The sequence below is a fragment of the Caretta caretta genome, chromosome 7, assembly GCF_965140235.1.
Source record: "Caretta caretta isolate rCarCar2 chromosome 7, rCarCar1.hap1, whole genome shotgun sequence".
In the NCBI taxonomy this organism is placed as follows: Eukaryota; Metazoa; Chordata; order Testudines; family Cheloniidae; genus Caretta; species Caretta caretta.
Window position 1 is genome coordinate 44077164 of NC_134212.1, and position 25147 is coordinate 44102310.

At 46.0% G+C, this 25147-nt stretch overlaps 2 protein-coding genes and 1 long non-coding RNA gene across 3 annotated transcripts in view; 1 reads left to right on the top strand and 2 right to left on the bottom strand.

Annotated features, from left to right (window-relative positions):
• The window catches only part of TNNC1 (troponin C1, slow skeletal and cardiac type), a 14235-nt gene extending 13384 nt beyond the window's left edge, over positions 1–851 (top strand). The window contains exon 6 of the mRNA XM_048856618.2: positions 51–851. Coding sequence (XP_048712575.1) covers positions 51–82 — 32 coding nt within the window. The 3' untranslated portion in view covers positions 83–851. The remainder of the gene's footprint in view (positions 1–50) is intronic.
• The window catches only part of LOC142072745 (uncharacterized), a 19686-nt gene extending 3239 nt beyond the window's left edge, over positions 1–16447 (bottom strand). Inside the window, exon 1 of the long non-coding RNA XR_012669300.1 lies at positions 16373–16447. This is a non-coding gene — a long non-coding RNA (uncharacterized LOC142072745). The remainder of the gene's footprint in view (positions 1–16372) is intronic.
• A 3920-nt stretch (positions 16448–20367) lies between these two features.
• RPL29 (ribosomal protein L29) lies at positions 20368–24250 on the bottom strand. Its single transcript, XM_048858455.2, has 4 exons — positions 24094–24250; positions 23468–23512; positions 22561–22625; positions 20368–20946 (listed from the first exon to the last, which is right to left on the bottom strand). Exons 1-4 carry the CDS (start codon positions 24233–24235, stop codon positions 20857–20859), a joined length of 342 nt encoding a protein of 113 aa, XP_048714412.2. The 5' UTR covers positions 24236–24250; the 3' UTR covers positions 20368–20856.
• Positions 24251–25147: the final 897 nt, after the last annotated feature.

Here is a 25147-nt window from a genome sequence, read left to right on the forward strand (position 1 = left end):
TCTCCGGTTGTCATCTAAAATATGTGTCTTTCATTTCCCTTCCTTGGCAGAATTCCTGGAGTTCATGAAGGGAGTTGAATAAATCTGAAACAAGACGTGCCGCCTCGACTTTTAAAGCCCTCTGATTCCTCATCTCGTCTATGTGGTTGAGTCCCCTTGGCTGCTAGTATGAAGACTAAGTGCTGAACAGGGTGGCCATCAGGCGAATACACTGTTTGTTATTAAGTGCCTCAGATGGTCATTCCATGGATATTTAAGTAAGAGACCTAATAATTATCAAAGATGTTGATCCTTTGAGCGATTGCAAATGTGAGTGAGCCAAGTCTTGAGTCCCTTGACACACTCTGAAGCAGATAACATAGTGAACATATCATTAAGTCTGTAAAGAATTTTTTCCTATAGTCTAGTAAGAACCTATCAGCTGTAAAAAGCAAAACCAGTGACTGCCAGCAGACTGTGCCAGCAGGGCACAGAACTCACATGTAACCCCTTTTTGAGATGCTCAATCCCTGCATATTTCTTACAGCTAGACATTGAATCAGGCATTTGGAGCAAATTCCTGTTCCTATGAAGTTGTTAGGAATTTGCCATTGGATTTGATGCTACCATGATTTGGCCCCCCCCAGCGCTCGATGGGTTGCATCACATCTCTTAGAACATATTATAGTGAAACAGTTAGCATTTGAACCTTCAGTTGAATGATGATTTGAGACACTTAAACTGTCACTGAACATTCTGACAATCTCTACTCTTCCTCCACATCCAACCATTGATTTTAAGTCCAATGTACGGGCAATGTGTACAGAAATAAGATTCCTTTTTGAAATGCTAATAAAATAATTCATAAGCTAGAGTAGTTATTTCATTCCTGCTTGTTTCACAGAAGCAATTTATAGTTGCAGCTGTAAGACCAGCAAAAGGAATTCCCAGATGAAAGACACTCAGTGAAGTGTCAGGTCTGAATAAAACCACACAGTGTTGGGAGGGAGGGAGAGAGGGGGGCAGGGAAGGGTATCTCAGGATGAAAGAGATATATATCTCACTTCCCTCAGAATAACCTATTCATAATCTCCATTACTGAGCGCAGATATCCCTGAGATTGTGCCACAAATGGCCATGGTACTTTACAAACACTGAGTAAGGCACATCCATGGCCCTAAGAAGCTTTTGATTAGAGCTGGGCAAAAATTTTTCGTCAAATAGTTCATTTGCTGGAAAATGCAGCTTTGTGATGAACAAAACCTATCCACAAATTCAGGTCGAATTCAAAACAGTTTTGGTTGAATAAAAAATGAAAGTCAAAAGTCAAAATGGCTTGTGTAGACATTTTCTAAATGAAACATTGACTTTTCATTTCAAAATGATGTTTTGTGGTTAAATTTAGTTAGAGGTGCTTAATTTTTTCCCTCCAAGGGTAAAAGCCACCCAAAACAATTTTTTGTGGTTCTTTGTTTCGGCACCAAACAAAAATATACGCTCATATGTACTTATGATCTAAGAGAGACAGAATATGGCACTACAGTTTATGGAAGGGAGAATGAGGCAAGATTATTGGTGAGCGGAATAAGGTAGGAAGGATCCCTGGAGGAAGCAGGTTTAAGAAGGGATGTGAAGGAGCATTTGAGAGAGCTTGCTGGGCAGGATATGGGAAACTGTTCCAAGCATAAGGGGGAGCATGACAGAAAATGCAAAGTTGAGAGGCCCTGATTCAGCAAAGCACTTAAGCCTAAAGAATGTCTACATTATGGGTGCTAGGGCAGCAGAGCTATAGTGCCGTAATTATGCAGTTGCAACCCCATAGTGTAGACACAGACAACAGCAATGAAAGGGGTTTTTCCATTGCTGTAGGAACTCCACCTTACTGAGTGACAGGAGCTAGGATGATCGAAGCAATTTTCTGTCAACCTAGCTGCATCTCCTTGGTCAGCACAGCTACGGGGTCAGGGTGTAGATTTTTCACGCCCCTGGGAACCATCGCAGTGTCAACAGCTGTTTTAAGTGTAGAACAAGTCTAAATCCGGTTGGCTTTAGTGGGATCTAACCACAAGTTCAGGCACTTAAGTTCTTTGCTGAATTAGGGCCCAAGTGCACAGAAAGGCAGTAAGTGGGGCACAGGGGCAAGTGGAGAGCAGAAAAGAATGAGAGAAGAGGTCTAGACATGGGCAAGATTATGGAGGGGCCTGATGAGGAAGACAAAGAGCTAAGAGACAGGGATTTGAGGGGGCAGTCAGAGCAGCAAGAGAGGAAGGGTCAGAGGACTACTTCTTTAGGAGTATCTCCTCTTCTTTTCCAACCCTTATTTCTCTTTAATAGCGGTCCCAAGGTCCCCCCGCCACCCCGCCCTGAGAAGATGATTATCACATTCCTGTAGCATTAACAGTTCCTCCCACGCATGGCTCAGCCATGCTGTTTATCTCCATTGAATTAACACTCACAGCTCAGCTCTCACATTGCTTTCATGTTGCTGAAATCAAACATTTACCCAAGCAAAGCAAAAACATCCAAAGGCTGAGAGAGCTGCATCGCTCAGGGCCTTAAATATTGACCGAGATATTACTGCTGGAGGAATTCTCCGCTGGGCCTGTCAGAAATTGCCTAGTGGCTTTGATAATAGGGAGAAAGAGCTCCTGGTGCCTTCAGCATGCAGTTTACTCTAGGATGTTTTTATTCTAGCTAAGAACAAAAAAAGTATTTAAATGATTAGTTATGTGAAATTAAAAATGTATGCGAAGCTGAGAGGCCTGTATCCCACCCTATGCATTTCTCTTCTTTTAGATGAGTGTATTGCCACTTATTTAATACAAAATGGGCAGAGTCTTAAAGGTGATCTGCAAAGGAAAATTGGGTTCATGTGCTATTTTGCTTCTTTTGAGGTATGAAGAAGGCCACAGATATTTCTTTTCTGGTTGTTCGAATTTTACATTGGAAATTCAGCCTTGTCTACTCTGTTTTACTTGAAAGGCCCTGTTGGCTGACTGGAGATCCAGGAGAGCACCTGTCCTGTAATGATCCACATACATGCTTTGCTTAACTTACAGCACTGTATGTAAAGCTCAATGCTTAAATTTGTGCCAGGGCTTTCCAGGGTTGAGCCTTGGCACCTCTAGGCTTGGCAATTCATAGTCCTAGCACCTCTGGGCTTGCTACATCAGTTATGAATGTAAAAAAAATTGCTTGAGCCCCGGCACCTCTTTCATTACAAATTAAGCACTGGTTAAGCATGTGAGTAGGCCTTCGCAGGATCTGTGTCTAGGTTTGTAACGTCAGAGAAGCCAAGCAAGTAAAACATGATTAATGGGGGAATGGGGGGGTGAGGAAGTGATTTTTATTCAGACTGTTTACAACTCAAGGTAAGAAAAGGTGGGTGAGGTAATATCTTTTATTGGACCAATTTCTGTCGGTGAGAGCCACAAGCTTTCGAGGTACACAGAGCTTTTCTTCAGGTCTGGGAAAAGTACTGAGACTGTCACAGCTAAATACAAAGTGGAACAGACTGTTTAGCAGAAGGATTTAACACGCGTTCTAGGGGACCATTCGAGTTGAAGTGGCTGGTTCAAGAATGCACTCACACAGAAAAACGATAAAAAGACAAAAACACCAATCACCCATGGGTGAACACTTTTCACAACACGACCACTCTAGATCTGACCTCTCAGTCCTCGTCCTCAAATGAAACCTGCACAACACTTACAAAAGACTAGCCTGGGAACTTAAATTTATAACTTCGCTAGACACTAAAAATCATAGCCTTAGTAGAGATACTTAATAGAGATACTGGATTTATGGTTTATCACAACAACCTGTAACTCCTTTTTTGTCCTATAACTGGAGGGGTATTAACTGGCCTTTTCACCTTGAATGGTCCCTTAGATGTGTTAACTACTTATGCTAAACTATCTGTTCCACCTGGTATTCAGCTGTGACACTCTGAGTACCCTTTCCAGACCTGAAGAAGAGCTCTGTGTAACAGGAAAGCTTGTCTCTTTCACCAACAGAAGTTGGTCCAATAAAAGATATGACCTCACCCACCTTGTCTCTCTAATATCCTGGGACCAACATGGCTACAACACCACTGCAAACAATAAAACTCAAGGTGTGTAACACCTATTCAACTCCTGGGAGTAATTTCTCTTTGTTGAAGATTCAGTACTCAGTCCCCCTTCACTTAAATGGTGAGAAAACTCCCACATATCTGCGTCATCCAAAGAAACCTCCAGAAAACCAGAGATCAGATTTGACATTCCTGATATTTCTAAGATTAAAAAAACAAGCAACCCTCTTCCTCCACAACAGCTGCTTAAAAAATCCCAAACTCTTTCAGGCCTGTTTATGCATATGATAAAACACATATACACACACAAAACCAAACCAAACAAAACCAAAACAGAAACTCATTGTTTTCCTTTGAAGGTCACCTTCAAGAAAGAAGTAGCTTTGCCAGAGCAGTCACCTCCAGTTTTTCTATTAAGAAGGATGCTAGATGCATCAGTCTGTTATTAGCAACTTCCAGTTACAGCAATATAAAATAGGGTGAGATCATTTACATTTTTCTACCAAAACATTTTTAGTTGAAAACTGGCCTTTTTTTAAGATCAGAAAGTTTCATTTTTTAAAATTTATTCAGCAAAAAATGGCAAATGGAAAATGGAAAAATAGATCAACCAAACCCAAATTTTTTAAACTACTTTCTCCTTCCTTTCCCCTTTTTCAGTGGCAAACGAAAGGGGAAAAAGAGAGTGGGGAAGAAAACAAGGAATGAAGGGTCAGGGAGGGAAGCCCAAAGTTAAAGAAAATTAAGTTAAAAAAAAAGACCCCTCCCCCATCCCCAAATTTCCAATAAACAAAATTGTTCTGGATTGAAACCTGTGAAACAAAAATGACTTCAATATTTCATGAAAAACTCTCATCTTTTAACCAGCTCTAAAATTATGCCAAAGTTTGTGTCATAAAAATAAAACAGCTTACATAAAAGAAACTGGGACACCATCCAACAGCCATCAAAGCCAAGGTGAGTCTTTGCATTGACTTCTCTGAATGCTGCTTTGGGCCCTCAGTGCTTTCAGTCCAATTCCCAATGAACCAGAATCTGCATCACAAAACCCAGCATCCATCACAAGTGGCAGTAACTCACTACCTTGTTGGCAGAGAAACCAAGGACTGAATGACATGGAGATGGACTCTGACCCTAGCAATGGACCCTGAGGGTCACGGCGCACCAGCAGGGAAGCTCGTGTTTTGTGGATCAATGGAGGAGTTCTCTATTCAGAGATGACCGTCTGGCATGAGCGATATGGGCCTGATTGTCAGAGGTGGTTCCCATTGCAGTCAATGGGAACTGTGTGGAGCTGGCCACACCGAGAACGGGTGCTAACCAAATAAAATTGAAACAGAACAACAAAAATGTGGATTGGCCATGGATACAAGGCCAAGTTTTCAGTCAGGATGCTCATTCCTGCAGAGCAGAAAAATGACAGGCAGTGCACGTTGGAAGAAGGCTGTCAGCTCAGTTTTACCAGCTTTAGGAAGTCACAGAGCACAGACCACTTTGTAGATCGGCTGGGAAGAGCAGGAGGTCAAAGGGCACAGCCACAAGGAAATGGGCATGGGCCACATGGACATATTCAAATACATATGCAGCCTTCTGAAGCAAGTGTTGTTCCCTCTGAACGGCCCCCATGCAAACTGTAGCTACTCTTAGAACAGAGCACATGAGGGAGCAAGATGCACAAAAAGAGTTGGACTCAAGCAGAATAGGTGCAAATTTTCATACTGCTTGTGATAGGTATATTTGTGCCCATCAGAAGTGAGGTCACACATTACCCTGCATTAGCCAGAATTTGGCCCACACTGTAGTATTCCTACATTCAAAGCTCTGATATGCTATTTATCAGTATCGCTTCTGATGTATAGTAGAATTATGCTGGATTACAATGAATTTATCTATACAGGCCCCGCTGACAGCAATTCCGGGCCCCAGGGCAGAACAGTCAATGGGCTGCCGCTGCGCATTAGCATGGCATCGCCACATGGGCATGGAGCTGGACCACATGCAGCGGCTGGTGCGCACACGCACAAACTGTGCCCACACGGATGTGGTCCGCCTGACATTTGGGCGGTGCTGCGCTTGCACTGGCTGGTGCCCAGCGAGCTGCTGGCTACGCGGCTGGGTGCACTCTTCAGCCGAGCGGGCATGCGGAAGCCTTGGCCATGCCAGCGCCAGCTACCGCAGCAGCAGCGGCCTCCGGGCCCTTTGCCCCCCCGTCAGTGGACCTGCATCTATATATGTGTATTTGAGACCTGCCTACCATTTATTTCTACCCCTAATAACAACAACAGAGACAGATTTTAAAGCATTAAATATGCAGCTGTGTACCTAGTTTTCATGCACAGTTACCAGAACTGTGTGCACAAATCCGTTCAATTGGTTCACAAATGGCCAGTTAAGGAGATGTGTGCACAATTACCCGATTTATAAGTGCAGCTGCAGTAATTGCAATCACAAATTAAGCATGAACGATGTGAGCATTTGTCTCAGAGTGGTGTATTTGTGTTTTTTAGAATATATGGTCCATAAGCTTTAACTTATAACCACCTCATGCCTGAAAGGCCCTACTTGGGACCTTAGCAAAAATAAACTAAAAATGTAATTTACAATAAATAGTCCAAATGCCCAGTTAAATCCCCAAGTAGGAATAAAATCTAATGAGAACTCCAACACACACACTCAGCATATTCAAACAACATACAAAATAAATAGGATGTTTTAAACAGAGTCTTGAATTTCATTTTGCAGGATGCCACTGATGGACTTTTTAAATGTCAGGGGAGAGAGAATCTCAGAAGAGAGGGTGATTATTAATAATCATAATTCCTAATTAATAACATCGGTAATTCTTAGTAGTTACATAGCACTTTTCATCCAAAGTGCTTTACTAATGAGGATTAACATTTGCATATTAGAGCTAGGAAAACTGAGGCACAGAGCAGTAATGTGATCTGCCCACTCTTTCCTCTACATCACACTGCAAGGTCTGTGGCAGGGACAGAAATTCAGGTCTCCTGACACCCAGCCCATGACACTGTCTGCTGCTGGGCTACACTACCTCAATTAAATACTGATGGCCACATGGTCAAAAACGTGCTCACATGCTTACATACCCACATAATGCACAGACTACATTTCCATGCATTTATGTATGCAAACTCCATATTTGTATGTGCAAAGGGTACCCTCCCCACAACCTTGTGCACCCATGGGATTCTCTCTGGCCCCATCATCACAGACTAAACAAAACTATGCTATGGGTAGTAAGGTAAAATGTTAGCCAGCTAGAGTGCATTCCTTTAGTTGTGAAAGAACCTCCAAAATGTTCAGGGATTCGGTTCAGATGAGTTTCTAAGCACTTGGATGCTTTTCTGAACTACCCAGACCTTTGGATGCTACTCTCCCCTCTGAAATCAAATAGGGTCCCAGCTCCCCATCCCCATTCAACCCCTCCCAGCCACACAGAGCTCCTTTGGGGAGCTTGTTCACATCTGTCAGCCTCTTTGCTGGATCCCAGGCTGCTGCTCTGCACCCATTCCCTGTATTCTGGGGCTCCCATGACCCAGCATGCATTATACACGCTGACAAAGCACGTGCAGAGCAGCGTGCCTTGCTGATTTACATACACAGAATAGACTAGGGATGGGGCTTAATCTGGAATTCCACTCCCTGAACTGTGGGGGAATTCAGATCCAAACCCCAAAACTTGGATCTGTCTGCTAACTAGGCCCAAATTGAAACTCTTCATGCAAACACGGTGGGCTCTCCGACCCACCCCTAACATATGCTTCATTTTCATAGAGTGGCACCTTCTCTTTTGCTATCTTTGGTTGCAGCATCACATGGTTAATTTTACCTTGTGTCTGATTAACTGTACCTTGGACTCTGCTTTCATGTGTTTTCCTTCCTCTGCCATTCCCAGAGCCGATGACCCTGTGGTCCTAAGGTGAGCGGTTTCTGGGGTGCAGGCCGTTCAAAGCCATCCACTTTGAGAACCACATGGTGCTGGCTTGCCTGTTTGTCTGGCTGTAGCATTTTGTTTGCTGCTTCCTGATTCCTTTAAGACTTATTCTTTTGTCCTATGGCAAACTCTTTTTCACCCTCAGAAAGGAGAATCTCCTCAGTCCAAAGGGAAGTGTTTATACCTAAGATATAATACTTTGCACTTACTGGGGAATCTCAGAGCACTTTGAAGGGGGGGAGAAGTGTTATCATCCTCATTTTACAACAGAGTAAACGGAGGCACAGAAAGGTTCTGGTATTCGCCTACAGACACAGAGTGAATAGCAGCTACAAGGTGCTGAGCGCCTCCTTGGAGTTGAGGGTGTTCAGCGCCTTGCAGAATGGAGTCCAGAAGGATCTGAAAAGTGTTCCAAAAGGCTGTCTGCACCGGTTATATTTCTTAACAGGACATTCACAGGCATTTTAAGGGGAGCAACTGAATTTCTCAGATAGCTGCGCAAACACACTTAAAACTCGTGTTACAATCGCAAAACCAGTTTGCCACAAGGTCCAGAGTGAAGCTGGGGGGATTCACGGTTTCGGTGGTTACACAGCGGGTACCACTAGGAGAGAGAATCTAGAGTATCAAGGACATCTTTCCAACAGGAGCTGAATTATGTAGAGAATGGCCTCCTACTGGAAATGGAGGGAATCGCATCGCGTGAGACTGGGCAAAGCACTGGACCATACTGCACGGCGTTGTTGAGGAGACGGGCTGTACTGAGTGAGACACAAGGGGTTATTACTACATTATTCAGGCAGAAAACCAGCCAACCCCACTGGTTCCAGCTGAGCTCTGTGGTTCTGGGTTTGTTGGATGCAGCCGGCACATGCTCATAGGGCTCTGGAAACAACTGCCTTGTGGTAATTAAAACCCCCCATTAAAACTATTTAGGCGAGGTATGTCCTATGCCAGTACGACAGTGTCTATTTCTAGCTATATTATTCCTGACATGCTGGGAATACTTGATGCAGGTGTTGATCAGGCAGCTGTCAGCTCATTCTGTCCCTGGCTGTCATCCCCTTTGACATGCTGGTGTCTACATGTCTCTGTCAGGGTTTAGTCTGAGCATCTGCAAGGTGGGGAGAAGGTGACGCCTTGTCAGTACCATGGGAGCTGCTGCCAACAAGTCACATCAGTTCTCAACCCTTTCAAAAGACAGTGAAAGCCCCCAAGAGTCATGAAAATGGGCGACGCTCACAAAGGGCCAGATCTGGGCCCTATTGAAGTCAATGGCCAGACACCAACAGGGATTCAACCCAATGGAAGCACAAGGAGCCTGGCTTTCCCCCTGAGATCTATGCATGGAAGGTCCCATTCCTCGTGGCCCCCCACCCCCCCCAGCTCCTATGTGTGCATCTCACCCTTCACAGGCAGGGAATGGGATCTCAGAGTCCTTTGTGGAGATATGGACCCAGGACTGGTGAGGTGCAGGATGGGTATGGGCAGGGAACCTCCTGCCATCTTAAGCCAAGGTTCCAGGAGCCACTGTTGGCAGGAGAAGCCCTGTGAACACAGACCCATCACAGCCATGTTGGCAGGAAGCCAGGCAGGGCAGATGGGCACAAGAGTTCCTGTGCCACAGTGGATCCCCAAGATCTGGATTTGTGTGGCTTGGGGGTCTCATTTCTCTGCTTCTTCCATAGGATTGGAGGACAAACCCTTCCCCCACACAGAGAACACAGAGGTTCATCTACCCTGGATCTCCTCCCCCAAGTTTCCTGCGTGTGGGCTGATCTGGGCGAAGGAAAAGATGATTGGTTACTGTAATTGTGAGAGTATGGAAGTCTTGGGAGCCAAACCAGGAGTCTTACAGGGATACTGAGGAAGCCCAGGACTACAATGCAGAGAGCAGATCCTATTCACCTCAGTGCGGATTAAGGGCACTCATCACCTCACTGAGGGGTCAGGGATGGTCCATGCCACATGTGAACGGGGCCAAGTATTTTATGAGCGTGGCCAGTCCATCTAGGGCAGTATCCTCTCTCCAGCAATGGCCCATGCCAGATGTCAGGGAGAAAGGCATAAATAACGTTCCTAAATTGTGCACTATTATACCATGGAGGAAATTCCTTCCTGGTGCTCAGTCCACACCCTGAAGACTGAGGATTGGAATTCTGATCCTAGTTATTATAACTGCAGTTGCTATTCTACTGCATATACATGGGGCAATTCTGATACAATTGCAGATGGTAAAAATCCCTCCCATCCGTCAGAAAAGCATAGTCTTTTTACCCAGTTATCCTAATACTTATGCAGTTTGAACAACACTATGCCCTCATTTTTCCAAGCTGTTTTAGACACAGGCACAAACTAAGCAATGGCTAGTGAAACAGAAGAAACCACTTTCTGGTAGGTTTTCCCTTCTTTTTCATTTCCCACTTCACAGGCGAATGGGATGCGTCTGCAACTACACTAATACAATTAGGACCTGCATTCCAGCAACTGCCAGCAATGGCATTGCTGTATCAGCGCTCAGCTGCTACTGGAACCAGGGCTCAGGCACTCTTTGCCAGGCACGTAAACCTGCTCAGAGCTGCATGTTCTGTGCACCCTCTTTAGCCGGCAGAGATTGCATTCCTGCCACAGTTAGGGTGACCACATTGCCTGTTTTGGCCATGACAGCCCCTTTTTTAAACCCTGTCCCAACCTTTTTTTTTCTTTTCAAAAGGAGCCATTTGTCCCGTTAGCTCTTACTGAGTAGATCAGTTGGCAAGAGCACATGGGATAAATGCCCACTTTTGTCCCAAAAGTGGGGTGCAATGCGGAGGAATGTGTGGGGAGTGAGCAGAGATGTCAGCGGGGGCGGGAGGGGAGGCAGAGCTGGGGGGGTGGTAGGGTTCCAGCAATGGGTAACAACCTCATGGGGGGGGGGCTCAGGTAAGGGGGGGTCCCGTTTTCTCTGGGAAATATGGTCACCCTAGCCATGGTATATTGCACATTCAGATCCTCACTTCACTCAGAGCTAGGCACAACAGGTTTGGTTATGCATTAAACCAGAGGTCCTCAAACTGTGGGGTGTGCCTGGGGGGCGTGGAGGAACATTTTGGGGGGGTGGCAGCAGGCCAGGCCAATCCCCACATGGGGCGGGGAGGGAGCGCCACCCAGCCCCGTCCTGCCCCCAGCTCTGCTTTGGCCCCGCCCCCAGCCGTGACGCCTGACCCTGTTCCCAGCCTCTGCGTGGCTCTGCACCCCGGAGGGGGCTCGGCTGCCATCCCACTCTGTGGCCTACTGCCATTCTGCTTCCTGATGCACCCCCATCCTTGACTCCAGCCTTGGCCCCCTTATTCCTGTCTGTCTCCCCCAGGCCACAGCCCCGCTCCTGGCCCTGGCTCTCAGGAGGTGCAACCCTCAAAAGTTTGGGGACTACTGCATTACACTAACCAAGCTACTTCCTATGCATCTTGTTGTGAGAGGTAGACAGAAGGTTTATGACCAAGACAATGACAGCTGATCTTGTGAATAAAGTGTCATACATGTTTTTTGAATGGGCATACATTAGGGATCACTAGTAATAAATAATGTTTCACCATGTGAAAATGTCATTCATGCAGACATATGCCTAAGAGCTGTAGAACCTGATCAAAGCAGGGATATAGATCAGTTCACTTCTGAGACACCTGAGCATGTGTGTGTAAATGCAGCCCAAAAGTACTCGTGAGCCCTGTATACAAAGCATTACAAATTAAACCACATCTAGCCTTATTTCTGGTTGTCACCAAAGCATGATTCTGTGCAAAAAGTTTCAGCTGAATTGACTGTACCATGGCATTGTAAATACTGGCCCTCTTGGGCAAATGCCCTCATCAGAGCCTTTCTTGGTGTTTTAAATTGGCACATGGTATTACATTCTGACATGGTCACAAAGCTTTGCATGAGGACTTACTCCATAATCAACTATTTCCCCATGTACTTTGTTTAGAGAGGGGCCAAACCCAGAATCACATCTCTGATCTGAACCCCTTTACATGCCAGGGTGGAGAGATGGGAAGGACACTTGTGATCTGAAGCAAAGTAGTCTAGTGAATAGGGCCATGTACTAGGATTCAGGACACCTGGGTTATGTTCCCAGATCTCCCACTACCTGCTGTGTCACCCAGGGCAAATCTCTTCACCTCTCTGTCGTCGTCCCCCATTCAGAGTATAAGTGAATTGGGGAAGGGACTGGTTCTCACTAGCTGTTTGTACAGCACCAAGCACAATGGGCACCTAATCTCACTTAGGGCCTCTAGGTGTACTATAAAACAAAGAGTTAACCATAACAACAAACCTGGGCTGCACCACCACCAGAAGGGTTTCTGATTCTGGCTAGGACACAGCCAACCTTGTAAGATATTCATCCCCGAATACTGAAAATCTCCAAAGCGTATTATTTTGAGGCCAAAATCTTGCAAGGGCAGCTTGTGCTATTTCTGTACCACGGAATCTGATCCCAAACACAAGGACTGACACTGATTCAGCCTCAGACCCAGACCATGAACCCCACCTCAATTAATCCAGATCCACTCCACCTTGCACTCTTGGCCTCATCCAGTTTGGTGTACTTCTATCAACAGTAATTTCACATGCATAAAGCTCAGACCCTTCATAACCCTGAGGCTACTCTTCCTGATCAAGCACCTTCCATCTTCTCATATGCGAGAGGGACTTTCATGGTGGTTAAAGCTAACTGAAATATCAGTGCAGACTTTAAGTAGAACATAAAATATATTTCTGTCTTACATATTCAGTTACAGCCATGTCTTGTTTCACTTGTTTCCAAGCACTTCTATAGCCACATTACTAGCTATCAAGGATGTTTGACTGTTTACCCAAGGGCGTTCTCCTCCACTTGCTGCTGCTGTGGATTCATACATCTGACATTGATGACATCACAGTTATATCATAAACACAGAGCTATGCTTTCATGACAGGATCAGGCAGATGGTGAAGGCAAGTGGGGAGGGAGAAGGCTGGAATTTAAACTTATAGCTAAAATAAAGGAAAAAGAAGTATAGAAAATTACTGACAAAGCTGACTGCTACTGGTTTAAGGGGTCTCTTGCTGCCAAACACCTTTTTTTGAAAGTCCCTGGGAAGCCCATAACCTAGTGTTTGTTCCTAGGACTCCTAAAATAAACATTAGGGACACAAACAACATTTTGGTGCCCTAGATCTAGAGTGCAATCTGCTGCACTGTGCACTTGAGCCTGCATTCCTTGCACCTCCACTCACTTCTATGGGAAGATTTCAGTGCATAAGAGGAAGCAGCAGCTCTCCATAGGCACCGACTCTGTGCTCAGCTACTCTTAGACCACAATAAAGAATACAGGCTTCCTTTCTTATTTCATAGCTTCTCTTCATAGGAACTATTTTAGAACTTCTAGGTGACCAGTAATGTTTTGTGATACAGAACAATCTCATTGCTAGGTGGCTAGGGTTAGAACTCACCTGAAAATGGCTTTATAAATACACCTAAGCGGCCTCAGATTACCAATGGGAAAATGAAAACAGAGCGTTTAAACTGTTTGGCCAAGGCCACAGGAGCAGTCGGTGTCAGTCCTGGGAACTTCCAGCCCTACACTCAAACCCACAGGCCATCCCACCGTAGGCTGCCCCATCCATTCTACTCATATTGCTTTCCTCTGCCCAAGAGGATGGAGTGGAGCATCTGGCCTACATGCAGGTTGAGAGCTCTTTGGTGCAGGGACCAGCTTTTTGTGGTGTTGGTACAGCGCCTGGCTCAACAGGGTGGCAGTCTAGGACTAGAGCTCCCAGGTGCTACTGTGACACAAATAATACATAATGGTGATCATAAACAAGCTGTGGCTCGCTATGGACTTGCATTTAGCAGAAGTCTAGTAAAATAGAAAAGCAGGAAAGGACAGCTGTGTGATTCTGCCTCCAGCTGCCTGGGGTTTGGAAATCAAATGTCTTGCTCATGCCAAGGCTCCTCTGGAGAATGCCCAAGCGCGTACAGGGAAGAATCAAAAAGGCACACAGACAAAGTAAACCTGACACTGAGCAGCTGTGAAAGTTCAAGAGTCCCCATTTCTCTCTCTCTGCACAATGAAGCTCTGGATTAAGGTTACATTATTCCACACTGCATTGTGTCACACGGGCTATTTTGGTCAGGAAGTAGCTGCGCCCATATTTGGGAAAGTCTCTCACATTGAAGGGTAGGCTGAAGGGCAGGCTGAAGGGCAGCGATGAGAAATGGCTCCTCAGAAAGGCAGTTTTACTGTGGGGGAGAAAGGCTCAGAAATTCTCCCCTTCGGCCCTTCTCCCCATTAGCACCAGAAGCCCCTGCTCTAACCCTGACCAAGTGCCTCTCCTGTGGCCACTAAGTATTGTGGCTTGTGAGCAAGGTACTCAAGGTGCTGGCACTTCTGGGAGAAAATGCTGAGGGGACAAGGAAAAGTGGAACTTGCCATCCAGGAGTAATCGCCTCAGAGATTTAAGGCAAAGTTACAGCTGAGATTTTACATACACCAAAATGTACAGCAAAAAATGTACATGCCCCCCCGCAGCCACTATAACTGCTCCTGGCAATCTGTTCTTCCCATCAATTGCATAAAGCATTGTAACTGCAATGCCTTACTAGACAGAATGACAGATACATGGATGGATCCGCAGCTTTGACACCTTTGACCAGGGCCAGCTCTAGGTTTTTTGCTGCCCCAAGCCAAAAAATCCCCCCCCCCCCTTTTTTTTTGGCTTTTACACGTTTGCACTTTGCAATGTTTTTGTTTTGTTTTCACTGTTTAAAATAAAAAAAAATGAAAACAGAATTTGTAGTTAGTGAAATAAAACAATTTCCTACGAGTGTACTCATTTAACAAAATCACAATTACAAACAATTTGGGTTCAACTATACCCTGTAATGAAAAACGTTAGTGTCTTCTGGGCGCCCAGTTTCTCATAAATTAAAAGAATTTATATTAACTGAATTTTTCTGGTTTTTATACTTGCTATACTTATAGTCTTTTAATCATTCAGTGAAATCTAAATTTTTTGCAATGGTACTTTCAATTGAAATTAATGCAAGTCCTGACAAATGATTTTGAGACATGGTGGACCTCAAATAATTTTTTAGGAATTTCAGTTTCGAGAAACTGCGCTCACCAGAAGCCACTGATACTAGTAACGTTAAAAGAATGCGTAATGCTATCCCAGTGTTTGGAGTGAGGTGCTCGGGGCTGTCCATCCTGCCCGTGGGCCCCCAGCCCGATCTCAGACCCAGCCCCAGCCGCGCAGAGGGGACAATAACCGACAGAGTGGCTGGGGGGCGGGTCAGCCACTGGGAGGGGGGCGGACCAGGGCGCCCGCTCAGCGCCGAGCCGCCCGGGGCAGTGGGTCCCTTACTGGCCATGGATCCTGCCCCGATCCCAGGCTCCTCTCTGCTCCAGCTCCTCCAACGTGCGGCAGGGGTGGGCGGGGGGGGAGGAGCCACATCGCCCCTGTCCGCCACCGGGGATCCATGGCCAGTAAGGGACCCACTGCCCCGGGCGGACAGGGCCAAGGCAGGGACTACCTCCGGGCTGGGACCCCCACGCTGAGCTCGCCACCCTGCCCCACGCAGGGGCTCATTGGTTGACTGAGCGGGGCTGGGGCGGGGGGGGAAGGATGGCCGGAACGCCGCCCCTGGAAACGTGCCGCCCCAAGCACGTGCTTGATTTGCTGGTGCCTAGAGCTGGTCCTGCCTTTGACCCCCTACAGAGACCGAGAAGTTGTTCATGAAGGGACCAGCCCTGTTCTTAAAAGTCATCAAGGCCTCGAGCCTCAAAGGTATTTAGATACCTATTTCCCACTGAAATCAATGGGAGCAAGGCACCTAAATACGACTGAAGGTCTGGGCCCAGGGGACTAGATTGTCTCCAGGGGATTTCACTAAAAATAGACTCTGCAGGAAGGGTTAAAACTAACAGGGCTCTCTCCCGCCAGCTGAGCCCATGCAGGAACCTTGCTTCCCGGGAACACCTACCTGTAGAGTAGGGACTGGCATCCCTTGCTTCAGAATGTATTTAACACAGGCCATCTCCAGCTCCTGAACAAGCTGTAGCAACTCTGAAACAGGGCTCAGTCTGGCCTCTGGGCTCAGAAGCTCCTCTCACTCAGACACCCTCTGGCAGGGGAACTTAATGTTCAAAGTGGGAAAAGCAGGGTGCCTGCTGGGGGGCTTGGGGGCAGGCAGAGACAAGCACTCGGCAAGATTATGGCAGCCAAGGGAAGGGGGATAGGGAGGGACAGCTACTAACTCTTCATTCCCCCCCTTCTTTCAAAATAAAAACTGGGTCATGTTACATCCCCCCCCCCCTTCACTGTGTATCACTGGCCATTTTCTACCTTGTATCTGCACCTCAGCTCCCTTTCTCCTAAGTCTCCCCTGTTCTGACTCTTACGTTATTTCTTGCTCTTCTCACCTCTGGTACGTACTGTGCTTTCCCCTTTTCTCACCCGCCTTCCTTCTCTCTATGCCCTGCCCCCTCTCTCTCCCCTGCCTCCATTCATTCATCTCTCCCTGACACCAAGGCTGCAGGGGCTGATTTAGAGGAGATGTTCAAAGAGCTAACTATGGTGAGCTTGTCAACTGTTGGGGGAGGGAGGGAGATAATAAAGCTTATAAATAACTGATGGGTCTAGAGCCTGAGAGGAACAGTCTGTGCAGCACAGAGAGCTGGGACTCGGACTAGGATAAGGGGGCAGAAATAAAAGAAGGAAAATTGAGGCTAAACAGGAGAAAAATCTTCCCCACAGGGGATGTGTTAAACCAGGGATCAGCAATCTTTGGCACGCGGCCCATCAAGGACATCCACTGACAGGCCGGGCGGTTTGTTTACCTGCAGTGTCCGCAGGTTCAGCTGATCGCAGCTCCCACTGACCGCTGGTCACCGCTCCAGGCCAATGGGGGCTGCAGGAAGGGCGGCCAGCACATCCCTCAGCCCACGCCGCTTGTGGCCCACCAGTGGCTTTCCCTGATGGGCCGCGTGCCAAAAGTTGCCGATCCCTGTGTTAGACTGTGGAATAGTTTCCCCAGGGAAGGCCGTCACCAGCAATATTAGAAACTAGGCCAGAAAACACAAACACACTTTCACTAGCAGGGGGGTGGTCTGAGAGGAAGCCTTCACCATCTCTGACCTCTGTGACTTACGCTCCCTCCTGGCTCCCAAAACAACAATCCAGCCCAGCTCTCTGTTGCAGAGGAGGAAAAAACAAACACCCACAGCTTCTCTCTTCCTTTCACTCAAGCCTGCTTCCTAACCAGCCACAGCTGGCACTGACTGACAGCCCAGGCAGCTTCTTCCTATAGCAGCTTTTAACCCGTTTGTTGCATGACTGGGTGTGGGGTACATGCCCCTCATTACAGAGCACCCTTCCTTGGGTCCAAGGGAGACGACACTCATCCTCTAGGTATCTAGAAGTTTTTACAGGCAGATCTCCTGGGGACTCTCTAGTTACAAGGGAGAAGCAGAAGGAAAAAAGGGAGCAGGTGTATGCCTTGAATAAACATCAGACCATTTTTCACCTGACAAGCATCGCTTTTGCACCATCTGGTGGTGAAGTGTCACTACAGCAACCCCACCACCAAATAATTGCTCCATGGTCATATTCAAAGACAAAAACAATACGTGATCTAAAGAGCTGACACAGGGTTGGTGTCAGCCCTCACGCTGTCACAACTTGTTCTTCCAGGTTGCACACTGGCAGGAGACAGCATGAAGGGGCACTGTGCTGTACCCTGCTCTGAGGAGCAGTAGAGACTCTCAATCTCCAGGACTGTCAAGTCACCACCAAGTTCATTAAAGAGACAGTAACAACTAATTTTAACACAGGAAGTCTGTAAAGCCATCAGGAATTGCTTAAAGTTTGGCAATTTTACATGACCCTACAAACATGGATCACATGTTTTCAGCAAGGGAGCCATTGATAACATCCATAATTACAGGGGTGACAGTTGCCACACCTGAACTCCCAACAGTTATCCATTATTTTTCAAGTACCTTATTGAATCCTATTATAAATGACAATACACACAATTTCTTCCCAGTGTAATAAAATAGTCAGCTGGATCTATAGCATAGTTCTGCCTCTATTTTTATTACTCAATCTCCTTCCCAGCAAGGAAATGGAAATGCAACTGGCTTTGTGTCCCCTTTCTAGGCAATACAGAAGCTTTCTTCTGACTAGCAACACCAAGAGTGCTTAGAACAGGTCTGAGATAGTTGATGAAAACCAGAGGCAAACCATTTCCAAATGGGCAGCTGGAGATCAGAGACACTCTTCTTCACTTAAGCCATCTTTACACTTTTCTAGTAGTGTAAAGGGGCCATGAAATGAGGTAACTGATGTAGTAGGAAGAGAGCCTGAAATATAAGCCCTTGTATCAGAGGCCTGGTATGAGGAAGGACTTGCTCACAAAATCTGGCAAGAACAGGACTGACAATGCAGAAATACACATTCCTAAGAAATGCTAAGCACAGATTACTCACACAAACACATCCCGATATCAAGTGGTACCAGAACATCCCAAAATCAAGGATGGTACAAAAAACATTCCCCAAGGATAACAGGAACACACCGAGCCCTCCTAAAAGATAAGGTCAGGATGACTTTACGTAATAGAGATATTTTGATTCAACCAACATATACAAGGTGATGGGTGATAACTAGCCATATCAGGGGGAAGTAACTATGTCAGAGGCAGTACTAATTTGTTTCAGGGTATAAAGATGTATCTCAGAGGGAGTCTCTTTGTCCAGCCGAGGGGGGTGTGGGGGGAATGGAAGGTCCTGCCATTCACTGAGTTGCATCCATTGTCACAGGCATACATGCCATGGTATCCTTGTAGAATCTGCCAGGTGCTATTACCGTGCTTTGTCGACAATAAACCTGGCCTGGTGCCTTCGTACCTTAATGGATCTTGTGGTCATTGGGCAGTTTGCTTGAGGTCTGCTGGGCCTGCTCTCTGCACAGAGCTGGGGCAGCACACAGGGAGAACACACGCACACATACAGCCAAACAGCTAACACCCACTTTATGGCTTCAAACACTACCAGAGTGCTGTGAAGAGGTCTTAGGACTTGCCTACACACAAAAGCTGCCCTGTTTTAATTACACCGGTATAGTGGCACCCCCTTAGTGGGGATACAGTCATCCAAGGCCTGGTCTGCACTACAGCTTACGTTGACCTGTCCTGTGTATCTACACTAAAATGTAACTCCCACTGATGTAACCTGCCCATTATGCTGACTTAACCTCTGCAAGAGGAGTAGCGCATAGGTTGATGCAGTGACAGTGTAGACCCTGCCTTGCGTACATCAACTATTACTGCCTTTCAGAAACCATCCCACAATGCCCACCACTGACCGTGAAATCTGTGCATTCTGATGAGGATGCACACTGCCGCCACAAGGAGTGTAGTGTAGACATGCAAAAGTGATTTAATTACTGTGGTGGCTGTACTTAGGTTGACTTAGTTTTGTAATGTAGACTTGACCCAAGTATAGGCCTTTCCCATACACTAGAACTGTTTCAGTAAAATAAATCACACTCCTGACAGCTGCAAAAACCTTGTGTTGACCAGGCCAAATGAGAATCAGGCCAACAGCATACTTTGAAGTGAATTGTTTAAAATGTTTGTGCTAGGCTGGCTTTACCAGCATCATAACTCTACAGCCAAGATACACCTCGTGCCAGTGATGTGTAAAAAGGGGCCATTTTAATGACAGATGATATGTAAAGGTAGCCCAGAGTCATATAAGGCAGTGACTCATTGTTAATGTGGGGATGCACACCCCTCATAGGTGATGCTTTATCTTTAAGGCATTAGACAGAAAACTACAGCTACTGTGGCCCTCCCCAGTGTATTTAAAACTGTCAGCTATCCCATTTTATATATAATCCCTTGGCTTTAGATAAATTGTCACTGACCTCAGTGATGGGTGCAGCAGAAATACCTAAATAGAATTTGGTTATGCAAAGTTAGGATGTCCCCAGATAACTACACTACCTTGTCGGTAGTAGAACCTACCACCGCTAGAGCAAGAATTTTGGTGCATCAAAACTATTTTTTAAATTGCAATTTCTGGAAAAGGAAGCTAGTCCTTTAGAGCATGTATTTTGGTTCATACACAGAAAAGACATTTTACTGTAATTTGTCAAAGTAATTTGACAGTAAATTTTACCTCTTAGGCAATGACAGGTTCCTCAGGTTTATTTCTATATAAATGTAGAGTTTAGTGGATATCTTTTGGTACCAAGAAATACTGTTTGAACAGGACTACTCCTTCGGAAGGTATTCAACACAAACACTTTACATTTGAAGAAACTTACACAAGGTGCTCCATTGCCAGCTTTACTTTTAGAGTTCAAGTAACACACACATTTTGTAACTTGGAAAAATAGGCTAGTGTGAAACATGTACGTAAAATCCAAAACCAGAGTCACACCAATAATGTGTTAGACTAAAAAAGCACTATGGGGGAACAGTCATTTCAGTTTCCTTTGAGGACAACAGACATCAGCTGGCAACTGTGAAAACTCCAATTAATCTGAACAAAGATACACACACAGGTGACTATAAATAGCCTCTAAGACACCTCAAATGATATTTAATATGGAATTTAAACAATTTGAATATTGAATTTTTGAGAACTCAACATTTCGAAGGCTCGCCTTCAAACTCAAAAGGCCAGGATGTTTGCTCTTGAATTTTGTTACTTCTCATTTTATTTGTATAAAAATGCTTTGAGTGAAAAAAATGCCAATAGAAAAAACTGCTTTTCAGGTTCAAAACAAGCCAGTCCTTTCATTGCAGAGAGGCACGCTGGTTACTTGGCATTGTTGGCCCGCATTTTTTTCAGTCCCTTCTTGTTGTGCTTCTTCGCAAATCGCATGTTCCTCAGAAACTTGGGATCAACCTATAAAACAAAGTAAAAATAAACCAAATTGGGGGAGGGAATCGTAGGTCATTTGAAATGTACATTCAAGCGAGGAAGCGCATCAGTGTTTCCCCACTTGGGACAGATACATTACACATTAAAAAAAAAAAAAAAAAAAAAAGTCCCCAAATATTGGTGGCATTTAAATCTGAAACTACTTCAGAAATAAGAGTTCTACACAACAAGTGTAGTTCTTAGAACTAAGCTAGTGTTTCCCCTCAGTTTTAGAAACAGTAACAAAGAGCACTTTGGAGCAGAAATTAGATAACGCTAATATGGCAAATTTAATTTCCATGCAATGAGATCAAAATTTCATGTAATGATTTATTCTGGATCCAATATCACCGCCAACAAATCCTGTTGATTTTTTTGGGGGTAGTTCTTAGTATTTCCAGGTCAATACCAACAGTGCCTTGTCTTCACTAGGTTAAATGGTCTGTTCTTACCATGTGTTAGCTAACATGGGGTAAGAAGATATCTTTTCCCCCATTCACTCATAAAGCATAAGGGTGAAATAACTATGTGCTTCTTGGAGCAATCTATGCCACAGTACCACTGCAGTAGCATGTGTGGACACACACCAATGTGAACACAAGCTAACACAGTCAAACACTATAAAATGGCCCTAATTGTGGCATAACCAAAAAACATTATGGAAGCTTTGAAGAATGACTGCATATACCAAGGTTTCAAGGGAATACAGATAAACCCCTAAACAAAGGGAATGTCTTATTCACTTTTGAGTGCAAGTAAACTTTATTTTCCAAAAAAGGGAGGCGCTGTTATAGCAACTGTCTCATTTCACAGTTAGAGGAATTTAAAGCCACTTCTGTCCTATAGAGAGGGGAGTTTCTCAACACCAGTAAGGACAGAGAAATAATACAAAGGGAACCAGTGAAGTTAGAAACTTAGGCAGAAAACAAATGGATTCAAAATGGAAAATAATTACCCAACCCACGTATATTCACTGAGGAAGAGAAACATGGGAAATAATAAAGATAACCCTTGCCCAGACTAGGATTTGAAAGGTGTGAGCTAATGTATGTTAGCAGCCTAGTTAGAGGTAAGGTACCATGCTTTTAACAAAATGGTTCTCAAACTTTTGTACTGGTGACCCCTTTCACACAGCAAGCCTCTGAATGTGACCCCGCCTTATAAATAAAAAACAAAAACATTTTTTTATATTTAAACACTATTATAAATACTGGACGTAAAGCAGGGTTTGAGGGTGGAGGCTGACAGCTCACGATCACCTGAGGGGTCATAACCCCCCAGCTTTAACAGGTGTTAAGCCAGTAGAGTTAAAGTGGAGTCTAGACAAGGCCTGTGAGACTAAACACAGTTTGTGGATAGCTAGTTACACAAATCTGCAACACAGTATATGACTGCAGGAAAGGCAAGTGCAAAACAGGGAAAAGAGAAAAATAACGTTTACTGTAGTAAAGTTTAAACCCACGCATATTAGGAAATGAGACAACCATTTTCAACCAGAGGACTGGAAAGTAAGTGTGCAAGTACTGATGCTGGATGTCTACAGCTCATGTGTAAGACTGCAGAACCTGACAGCAAAATTATAAAAAGAGAAATAGTCACCCCCTTCAGAGATTCATATCTCTGGGACCTGGGTTTCTTGATACCATTTCTGTGCCATTTGCGAGCTGTTGACAGATAGAAACATTGACAGATTAAAAACAGAACTGCAGATATTATCTAATATTCCGGCTAGTATGCTATTTTTGCCCACCATTTATCAGATAAAAACCCCCCACTCAATACAGAATTCAGTACAACACATCTAAACTTTTCAAATACAATCAGTAAATTAAAACAAACAAAAAAGTTCCTGCTTTCTGTAATTCCTTCCCTTTGCATCACATGAAGTTTAATAGTTGCTGGAACAGTTATGTTATTATTGTAGCTAAGTTTTGATGAGAAAAACGGTATAGAAAATATTTTATTCAACTGCACAACTGATTTTCAAGAATCCATAGAAACCAGTTTTCCTTGCTTTTTGAGGTGAGCACAAATCCTTTCTGTGCTGCTATATACCAACTTGACCATTTACATTTTATTTTTGCTTGTTTACAGTCACTTCCTTCAACTTGAGGCACGTTAGGCCACAAAAAGAGCAGGAATGCTTTCTTGTTGAGGGACATAAAAGTGTAAAATAACTCACCAGATTGGTTGGTTTTCTTCTGAAGGAAAAATAAAATGAAGACCCTAACCCAATCTTTCTCCAAACTAGCAGTCTAGCAGAACACACCTGGAATTATTCTGACAACCAGAGGATGGCAAAATATTTACCTATCCCAAGCCCATGCTAAGTATTAGTGTTATTGGCAGATGTGTCACCCCCCACCGGCAATCTCCACTATCTCTCTTCCACAAGCACTAAAGAGGCAGTGTTGAAAATATACCTTAAACTGTACCTGACCGTACTAAACCAAGCAACGTTTTTAAACTCTCAATACTTTTGGGTCAGAACCAGACCTAAACTTACATTGGTTGTGAGTCGTGTGATTCTTGGACTTGGCCATGATTAAACCTGTGAGGGGGAAAGAAACGTTCAGCTCAGAACAGGCAGGAACAGAGACACCAGACTCCTCTGCACCCACATGCTCTCTGATGCTTCCAAGAGGGGACTGCAGAAAAAGCAACCCCAGCCTATATAACCCAGCCCAAGAGATTATCCCTAACCTTCCCCCTGCAGCCACACGTGCAACCCACCCAATGGGAAATATCCTGTTCCAATTCCTCCTGCCTCTGATTCCACAAATCTCACATGTGCGCCCCAAGCCCAGTGGGAGCCAGACTCGCCCCAAGCTTCATCCTAACATTCCCCATCCCAGCAGCCCCAGCCCCGCTCCCAGGGGTTCCCCAGCAGCCCCAGCCCCGCTCCCAGGGGTTCCCCCCTACAACGAGCTCCTACCCTCGGATCCGACTAGCCCTCAAAGCCCGATCCCAGAGATCCCCCCCCCCGTTCCCAGCCAAGGGTCGCCCCGCACAGGAGCGTCCGCCGCGCCCCAGGCGGAGAGCGGGGGCCACCCCCATCACAGCTCGCCCTACACAGACCCCACCACCGCCTCCAGCGGGCACGATGGGGCCGGATTGCGGAGCGACACTCACCTGCGCTCCACCACCGCGCCGGCCGAGCCGGAAGAGAAGGGGCAGCTGCAAAGCCTTCTGGGAAAGCAGCCGAGGGAAGCGGAAAGCGGGGACCGGAAACCTTGGTCCCCTGAGTCCATCTGGAAACAGGGCCCGCGACCATGGAGGTTCCGGGGCGGGGAGGTGTAGGCAGGGGAGGCGGGACGAGGTGTTGGGGGCGAGGCTGGGGTCGCGTGGCCGGGATACCCCGCGGCGCCCTCGCTGGGGTCTCCGAGCGCTTCACCGCTTGCAGCCGCCCAGCGCTCCATGGGCTGGGCTGGGCTGGGCAGGGCAGGGCTGGGCTGGGCTCCAGGACCGGGAGAGCCGGGCTGAGGTGGCCGTGGGGGCCTAGTAGTCCTGGGCAAACCTGGCCAGGCAACAGCAGCCCTGGCTTAGCCCCAGTGTGACGGCCGGGGGCCTGAGACACGGCGAGCCACGAGGTTTCCAAGAGGGAGCCCCCCCCCTCCCCCCAGGGAAAGGAGATTTGCCTCCTGCAGGGCCTGCTCTCAGGCTGAAGGCTCCCCTGGGTGCTGTGTGAAGCCCTAAGGCCCGGTGGTGCACAGACCTTGCATTCTTTGCAGCTCTTCTCCTGGCGCTATAGCAGCCATGCTGTCTGGGAAGCCCTAGCCCTCTGGCCATTCCACAGAGGAAGTTCCCCAGGGAAGGTAGGAAGGTACTGCCTTCCACCAGGACCCCCAGACTGTTACCTTTTCTGGGCAGGCTCCATGGGGCAATAAGAGGGACAGTGCGTGTCCACCCCAGCTTCAGCCCATCGGGGACTGTCCACTTGTGTGTCTCACTCACACTCCCTCTCCCCCCCACCCCCTTGAAATGGGGATGAATCCACAAAGCAACACTCACACACCCTCCTTCCTAAAGAGAGGATGAGATCTGGCCCTAATCATCATTATTATTATTATGCACAGACAGTCATGTCCTTTAGGCACATTATAAAGGATTGGTTTCGCCTCTGTTTTACACTAGTGTATTTTAAGAGTAAATCTATTGAAATCACTGGTATAAATGAGAAGAGAAC

Coding starts and splice junctions, on each gene's coding strand:
- RPL29 (XM_048858455.2), bottom strand. CDS start 24,235: ATGGTCGCGGGCCCTGTTTCCAGATGGACTCAGGGGACCAAGGTTTCC. Junction 23,513..24,093: donor GGCGCGGTGGTGGAGCGCAG/GTGAGTGTCGCT, acceptor TCCCCCTCACAG/GTTTAATCATGGCCAAGTCC. Junction 22,626..23,467: donor TCACACGACTCACAACCAAT/GTAAGTTTAGGT, acceptor ATCTGTCAACAG/CTCGCAAATGGCACAGAAAT.